Below are 9,007 nucleotides of genomic sequence, written 5' to 3'. Positions count from 1 at the left end.
TCCCGAATGGAAATGGGATCGAATTACTATGGATTTTGTATCAGGATTGCCGTTAACTCCGAAGAAGAAAGATGTCGTCTGGGTGATAGTCGACAGATTGACTAAATCAGCCCATTTTATTCCGGTATGCACTGATTATTCTCTTGATAAATTGGCTAAATTATATATCAGTGAGATTGTTAGACTTCACAGAGTACCCTTGTCAATTATTTCGGATAGAGATCTGAGGTTTACTTCGCGATTTTGGCAAAAGCTGCAAGAAGCATTAGGTACGAAGTTAAATTTCAGCACTGCCTTCCATCCACAGACTGATGGACAATCAGAGAGAGTAATTTAGATTCTTGAAGACATGCTCAGATGTTGCGTGTTGGAGTTCCAAGGAAGTTGGGAAAGGTACTTACCGTTGGTGGAATTTGCTTACAATAACAGTTATCAGATGAGTTTGAAAATGGCACCTTATGAAGCGTTGTATGGTCGCAAGTGCCGGAAACCGCTGTATTGGACCAAACTCAAAGAAAACCAGATTTACGAAGTTGATTTAATCAAGAAAACTGAAGAAAAAGTGAAAGTGATTCGAGACTGTTTGAAAGCTGCTTCGGATAGGCAAAAATCTTACGCAGATTTGAAGCGAAAAGAGATCGAGTTTCAAGTTGGTGATAAAGTGTTTTTAAAAGTGTCTCCGTGGAATAAAGTTCTTAGATTCGGTCGGAAAGGCAAGTTGATTCCACGTTTCATCGGACCATATGAGGTAATTGAAAGAATTGGCCCAGTAGCGTATCGGTTAGCATTACCGCCGGAATTAGAGAAGATTCATGATGTATTCCATGTATCTATGTTACGTCTGTATTGTTCGGATCCTTCACATGTGATTTAACCAATAGAAATCGAGTTACAATCGGATATTTATGAATTTTGATGTTTTATGGTAGAATATGATGTTTGAGATTGTGTTAAACAACTTTTGCTAAATGATTTTTCGTAAAAACGAGTAAAATGATATAATCGGTAAAAATACCTAATATTCATAAGTACATGTTAGAGTGTGAATTTGATGTTGCTATAGAAGGGAAAAATGATCAGCATGTCATAAAACATAAGAAAATAGGATGAGGTTTAATTTACGAGCCTTGGGGCAAAAGTGTAAATATGTGAAAGTTTAGGGGCAAAATGGTAATTTTTCCAAAGTTTGTACTAGGGGCTGTTTTGATGAATGTGTGTATTAAATAAATTAATTTGGTATTATAGATCAAGAGAAAAGAGATTCAAGTCGAGATCAAGGGAAAAATAAAGTTTACGAGGAATAGGTTCGACTATTCTCATTTTGTATCGAGGTAAGTTCATATGTAAATATTGTAATATAACCGTTATTTTAAATCATTTAATGCTATTTATACGATATTATGATTGTTATCATGCAATTTTATGCTTTGTGCTCATTGTTGGACAACATGTAAAAATTTTATGAATTATGTGAAAAATGTGAAAGACTACCGAAGTATAGTTATTAGTATTCCAAGGAGAATGGTAAAGGAGTATGAACGAGGAAAGTCCCGTTGAACCTTAGGAATAGATTAGGATATTTGGGCATCCGAGCTCGTTGAGTCGAGTCCGAGTTCACTTATGGATGCAAATGTCCGAGCTCGTTGAGTTGAGTCCGAGTTCGTGAGATGTAACTAGGCATCCGAGCTCGTTGAGTTGAGTCCAAGTTCACTTATGGATGCGAATGCCCAAGCTCGTTGAGTTGAGTCCGAGTTCACTTATGGGCGGGTTACATGGTATCTTGACTACATATGTGGCACTTACATGCAAACTTTCCATGTATCCGAGTTATATTTCGATGTGTTCAACGGGTAAAATTCTAGTGAAATGGAAGAATACTCAAGATGCAAGTGACGTATAGGTAAGTGTTGTGGAATGGGCACTTTGGACAGGTATGTACTTAACCCTCGGGTTGAGACTTGATACGACAACAATAATATGATAAGATGATGAATGATGAATAGAAATGTGATATATGTTTTGGTGATATTATGCTAATGTTGGTTGGTATAATTGCTTTGTTAAGTTATTTGTTATTTGCATGTGGACTTACTAAGCATCTATGCTTACTCCCTCCTTTTCATTCTTTGTAGTTTTGACAAGTCAATTTGGAGATCGGGACGGTCGGAGGCACGCTCACACTATCACTGGACAATCACGGTATAATGACTTGTAACTTTTAGAAATATGGCATGTATAGCATTTCAATCATTTTGTGTGTATAATCTTATGATATGGCCCATGGATGGAATAGAAATTTTTGAGAATGATTAGCTATTGGAATGGCTAATCAAGTTTATATATGATAACATGTATGCTTTATGTCTTAACTAAACCATAAAAATCCTTGGAAAGGTAAAATTTGCCACAAAATAGAATCAGACAGCAGCAGTGACGTGAATTTTAAAAATCACTAAAAATAGTAGAAATGGAATTAAATGATGAATAAGTTATGGAATCGAATCTTGATGAGTCTATTTTCATATAGAAGAAACGAAACAGGTAAATGAGTAATATTTTATGAGATATTTAAGTTTTGGTGGAACAGGGTCATAGCGATCTCTGAATCCCCTGTTATGACTTTAAAAATTCACCATAAATTATAAAAAAACAATTAGGAGTTTTATATTACATTTATGAAATACTTATTGAGTCTAGTTTTATGAGAAACAAACTTCATAGTCATTGAAACTCTTTACAGGGAGATATCTGATTCGTAATACACAGGGGTCAGAGTAGTCGAACCCTGAAATAGGGGAGACTTTAACTAATAAACTGTACTAATTGGTCTGATAAAAAATTCTAGAAAAAATTTAGTAAGTATATATGTGAGTCTAGTTTCAGGGAAAATTTACAGAATTAGATTTCGAGTTTTGTAACTCGAGATATGAATTTTTTAGCGACTGTGACGCAGTTAGCCTGCTTGTCTGGAAATTCTAAAATAAATTGTTTGAGCTATTTAATTAATGAATTAAGTCCGTTAACACATTGTGCTCGACTCCGACGACGGTCTTGGGTATGGGGGCGTTACATGTTTTTTACCTTGAAATTGTAGTAGCGAGCTATTTGTTGAGCGCATACTGTGTTCTTCATTTCTGCTGCTTCCTTAACCTCATCAATGAGATCAAGGTTGAACTTTATAGCCTTTTGGTTGGCATTTTCATCAAAGTGTGTTGTTCTATGTGACCGCATATCGATTTAATAAAAGTCGACAGATGTCCCAAAGGGGGGTCCTTGTTCTTCCTCTTTGCTTCTGGTTTTTTCTCCTAAAGAATTTAACCGTTGATTCAGTGCATCAACAAAATGCATTGACTAAAAAAAACTAATTAAGAGCAAAATGTCAAATTGACATTGTAAAATATGTGAGATGTTGATTTTGCTGATGCATGAGCAGCAGCATGGCAAAACAAGAAGAAAAAACAAGAACATGCTTTTGTTGAGAGGCAAATCCAAGATCTGAAGCATACCAAACAAATGATCTAGGCCACCATCAGAGCCACAGGAGCTTGCTGGTGGGGAGGGGGTGCAAAATCTTGAAAAATTTTGAAACCAAAGTTTAAGCTCCATGTATATACGGGGCCATGTGTCAGAGACTCACATGATGGCGGCCCATTGTCAATGCTCTGAACCGTCACTGTGTCTGCAGGTAGCTCATCTATTCTAGCTTCCCCCTCTCTCTCTCTCTCTGTATTGGAAATTTGTGTACCACTAACGTTTTCCAACTAGAAGGAAAATGCTTTCCTCACATTCCAATTTCACAATAAAATACGTGACAAAAACCAATTTCACAGTGGGTTTCGGTTTAACTTATCTATCTGCCACGTATTTTAAATCTTTGCATACAAAGAGAATATGACTAAATCATTTATAATTTGCCAATAATTCTTAGATATACAGCACCACCTAGCAATTCAACCCTTAAATCAAGGCTATTTTTCGTTATTTATTTATTTTATGAATTGAGCATTGGCAAAATAATACGATTTTTTTTCAAAAAGAAAAAACCACCAAATATCAAGTATTTCATTTGACTTGGGTCCATCTTCAATCAGATCCTTTTTACAAAGGAACATGCAAAATAAAAGCTTTCTCGAATCACGTGCATCCCATCTTTAAAGTTTGCTCCGCCATTCACATTTTAATAATTTAACAGTAATCATTAATTTATTTTGGAAAATACTTTTTGACTAAAAATCTTTCCACTGTTGAAGTTTCAGTAAGTACAAAACTCAACACACAATTTAAACGGAAATAACGGATGATAAGTCCTTCCCAGAATACAATTTAAACTGTCGGCACCAATTTCACGAGCCAAACTGCCATGTGTCGTTTTAATTGTTTTTCACCTCCGTTCTATCCCGCGCATTTTAGCATCCCTGGCGCACCCAAACCGACGCCCTTAACTTTTAATACAACTACACAGTAATTAAAAACAGTGTCCCCAGTCTTCTTTAATTGCATAACCAAAATTGGAGGGCATCCCGTTTTAAAAACCTTAGGAAACACAGAAACCTCAAAACCCAGTTTTCTTTCTTTCAGGAAATGGTGTGTCCTGAGTTTTCTCATCCTCAATCTTCTTCTCCCATGGCGAAACCTCGGAACCGGTCGTTTTGGTGTCTTCCCGATGCCTTTCTTGTCTTTGGTGTTGCATTTTTAGCTCTTTTATTAGTAGCGTCGTTTTGGTCTTTTTTCACTCCAACACCAAACTTTGAACCCACTGTAACCGACCCACCCTCCAAGTTGAACATGAATCCAGTCGATTGCTCGGAAAGTGGGTTCGGAGTTAACTTAAAATCCGATCCCAAAAACCCCACCTTTTACGACGACCCGGAGATGAGTTACTCCCTTGAAAAGCCGGTGAAAGATTGGGATAAAAAACGAGCAGAGTGGTTGAAGCAACATCCTTCTTTCGCCGCCGGAGCACGTGAAAGAATCGTTCTTGTAACTGGGTCCCAACCCAAGCCATGTAAGAATCCCATTGGTGATCATTTACTCTTGCGTTTCTTTAAGAACAAGGTTGATTACTGTAGAATCCATGGCTACGATATTTTTTACAATAACTTGTTATTGCACCCCAAAATGGGTTCCTATTGGGCAAAGTTACCTGTGGTTAAAGCAGCCATGTTGGCTCACCCTGAAGCTGAGTGGATCTGGTGGGTTGACTCGGACGCCTTGTTTACAGACATGGAGTTTAAGTTACCCTTAGAAAGGTACAAAAACCATAACTTGGTTGTTCATGGTTGGCCTAAGTTGATTTATGAGAAGAAAAGTTGGACCAGTTTAAATGCTGGGGTTTTTCTGATTAGGAATTGCCAATGGTCTATGGATTTGATTAACACTTGGTCTAGCATGGGTCCAATGAGTAAAGATTATGAGAAGTGGGGTCAGATTCAACGATCAACGTTCAAAGATAAGCTTTTCCCTGAATCAGATGATCAGTCGGCTATGGTTTACTTGCTTTATACAGAAAAAGAGAAATATTATGATCATATTTATTTGGAAGGAGAGTTTTATTTTGAAGGGTATTGGGTTGAGATTGTTGGAGGGTACGAGAACACAACGGAGAGGTACTTGGAGATTGAGAGAGGGGCGCCAAAGTTAAGGAGGAGACATGCTGAGAAAGTGAGTGAGCAATATGCAGCTTTTAGGGAAGAATTCCTGAAGGAAGCTGGGAATGGGAAAGGGAGTTGGAGGAGACCATTGATCACTCATTTCACGGGTTGTCAGCCTTGTAGTGGCGACCATAATCAGATGTATGCTGGGGAGTCTTGTTGGAATGGGATGGTCAAAGCTTTGAACTTTGCTGATAATCAGGTGTTGCGCAAGTATGGGTTTGTGCACTCGGATCTACATGATTCCTCCACTGTTACTGAAATTCCGTTTGATTACCCTGCGGATGAGGGTCCATGGTGAAAACCAATACAAAACATACAAAAAGGTATGGTTTTTCATCATCTTATTCCATGTACAAAAGTGTTGGCTTTTAAATTATTTTAATTTTGGGTGGTGGGGACTGGGGAGGGAGGGCTTTGCTTTGTTGAAGTAATGCATGATATTGAAGGATAATGATGTTGTTGTTGAGTAACCCCAACTATCAAAAATTGCTACTAGATGTTGGTGTTTGGTAGGTGGGGATATTAGAGGCTTAAAAGGCTGGTTTTTATTTAATGGTTTTCCGGTAGTATTTAAATCTTTTCTTGGCAAAACAATGACGCTTTTTGCAAGCATGAAAGGGACTTCGGATCATTCCCTTCCCCTTGGGCAAATAAATTCTCTAGTTGAACTCATTTTCAAATGGTTCTTAAGCTTAGTTAAGTAAGTGAGGATAGGCCTTCTAAAAAATTATTTTAAATTAGGTAGAATTTCTATGTTGGAACTACTTGGGTTCAATATCAACTACTCATATTTATGCACATTTATTACTAGGGTTCTTTTTTAATTATTTCTTTTGATATATTAGGACTAATATCAACATTATTCCAACTTTAATTGGATTTGCAACAGAGAATAGGTTTATAATTTTGATTTTGAAACTATGATTTAGGGTGAACTATCAAAATATTCATTTTTGTTTGCCTCATATTATATTTTAGTCATTTATATTTGAAATATTAAGCTTTAGTCACTTACGTTATCGAGTTGTAACATTTTAGTTATTAAGCCTTTAATTGCCATTAACAGTGTAATGATAAGTTGACGTGGTTTATTAAATTATCATTTCAAATAAAATTTTAGGTTAAATTATATAATTGGTCTCTATATTTTTTCGTAATTCTTTTTTTATGGTCTTTTAAATTTTTTTATTTTCTATTCTCTTCTACTTCTCCTAATATTTTCTCCTTCTCTATTTCTTTTAACTAGTTTTTTATGTTTTCCATTTGTTAAAATTGGTCCCTATACTTTTATTTTTTTAATAATTTAATTTTTTCTTTCTATTTCTTTATTTGTTAAATCCAAATATATTTGATTATATACTATGTGTAGACCCAGAGACCATTTTTATCATTGCAAGATGAATAAAATCGATCCTATTGAATTAATCAATAACGATTCTTCTTCGATATATAATAGAACACAAAGTTAAATTCTACCAAAGATATTGATTTGCTTACCAAATTGGTGCCAAGAACTAGAAACCAAGCTAACTCTAATGAGATAAGAAGGAATAACCAGTATCATGAGAATCTTTATTGAAATATCATGTCCAAGCAATTCTATAAAATCACCACAATAATCCATTTTTGGATCTTTTGTATGGCTTCAACAATAATTGTAAAATATTAGAAATCCCAGTTCACAATTGTCTATAATAAGCAAAAAAGATTAAAAGAAAAATCTTTATTATGGGTTTTCATTGAAAATCAGTACAAAATTGTTACCCTAAGCTAAACACATAATAAAAACTAATCAAAAGAAAGATTAAACAGAACGTACGAGAAATACCTAATACCAAAATAAAAATATAGGGACTAGTTTTAATAAATAGAAAATATAAAAAATTATATTAAAAGAATAGAGAAGAGAGGAAAATAGAGGAGACACGAAGAGAATGAAAAGAAAAAAAGAAAGTTAAAAAGCATAAAAGGAAAAAAATTAAATTACTCAAAATGAAAAAAATATAAAAACTAAGTATATAATTTAACCTAAAATTTTTGTTTAAAATGAAAATTTAACGTGTTACGTCAGATTACTGTTATACTGTTAATGGCAATTAACGGATTAATGACTAAAATGTTACAATACGATAACGTAAGTGACTAAAACGTAACATTTCAAACAAAAGTGACTAAAATGTACCTTGAGATAAATAAAAATGACTATTTTAATAATTTACCTTTCTTGAAATTGGAAATCGTTATCTTTCACTCTAACTCTATCTTCGGATAAATATTACCAGACTTTTAGATTTTTCTTAAAATATAGGTGGTAGGTCTTTAATCTCTTTTTGATGTTAAAATTGAATTTAGCTATGCCTTATTCTTGTATGTATTGAAATACATTTGCAAGGAGAATGGTATTTTTTTGTTTTTCTGTGCTTTTGTTAGAATGCAACAATGGTAAAAGAAAGAACATGTACATCATATATTCTATAGCATTAAGTTTAGGAGTTGAAGATATTTTAACATAGCTGAAGTTGATGAAATTTGTTTTGTTAATCAGAGAAGAGAATAGCTAGAGTGAAGCAATGCGCGAATTTAGCAGCATTCATGCCAGGGCTCTGCTCATCCTTTCTACTTTATAAGAGGTGCGGTTGAAATGGAGAAATGTTGTTGTTAAATCCCATCCAGCAGAAGTTTGTTAATTTTGTCACATATTTTTGGACATGCCTTACTTTGCTTTGGATGTGATTATTAGCCTTTAATTGCTCTTCAGGTCTTGCAGAAAGTGCCGTGAATGTTTATATAAAGACCTTGATTATAGCAATATAATTTGGTCCAATATCAGCTTATTATTGTTAGTTTTTTTGTAGCATGAAACTTCCATTGTTTTTGCTTTCATCACATGCATGAATACAGATTTGAAAAGCATAAGAAAACCCAAAAGTGCTGCTGAGACAGATCCTGAGGAATTAAGATGTAGCAATTTATCATAAAGGTTGTATGGATATCCATTGACTGAACATTGCAAAACATTCCTTCGGATTGAACTCCGGAGCCGTGTGACCTCCTCCCTGCAAAATACCACACTCCGTTACAAAAAAATGACAGCCAAATCACTAAAATTATCATACTCTTGCCTTAACGGTTGTAAATGTGAGGTCATTTCCATATTCTCTCTGAGTATCTGCAACAAAAAAGCAAGAGAAATTAAGCTCTTACACACATGGGAAACAAAATCTATGTATAGTCATAGCCTTATCCTGCAACTTGATCATCAACAAATCATGGCCTCCGATAATCAACAATGGATAAATTCAAGGACTTGCTCCATGATTTGGTTCCTATGTGCGGAATAGGTAAGAACTCTA

The 9,007-nt window shown here is 34.9% G+C and overlaps 1 protein-coding gene across 1 annotated transcript; it reads left to right on the top strand.

Moving 5' to 3' along the window:
- The first annotated feature begins 4,311 nt into the window (after positions 1-4,311).
- On the top strand, positions 4,312-8,468 carry LOC108465087 (putative glycosyltransferase 7). Its single transcript, XM_017765397.2, has 2 exons — positions 4,312-5,977; positions 8,200-8,468. Exon 1 carries the CDS (start codon positions 4,582-4,584, stop codon positions 5,950-5,952), a length of 1,371 nt encoding a protein of 456 aa, XP_017620886.1. The 5' UTR covers positions 4,312-4,581; the 3' UTR covers positions 5,953-5,977; positions 8,200-8,468.
- Positions 8,469-9,007: the final 539 nt, after the last annotated feature.

Source organism: Gossypium arboreum, chromosome 12, assembly GCF_025698485.1.
Source record: "Gossypium arboreum isolate Shixiya-1 chromosome 12, ASM2569848v2, whole genome shotgun sequence".
In the NCBI taxonomy this organism is placed as follows: Eukaryota; Viridiplantae; Streptophyta; class Magnoliopsida; order Malvales; family Malvaceae; genus Gossypium; species Gossypium arboreum.
This window is presented reverse-complemented; position numbering and strand designations above follow the sequence as displayed.

Excerpts from the sequence above, each read along its gene's own strand:
- LOC108465087 (XM_017765397.2), top strand. The coding sequence starts at position 4,582 with ATGGTGTGTCCTGAGTTTTCTCATCCTCAATCTTCTTCTCCCATGGCG.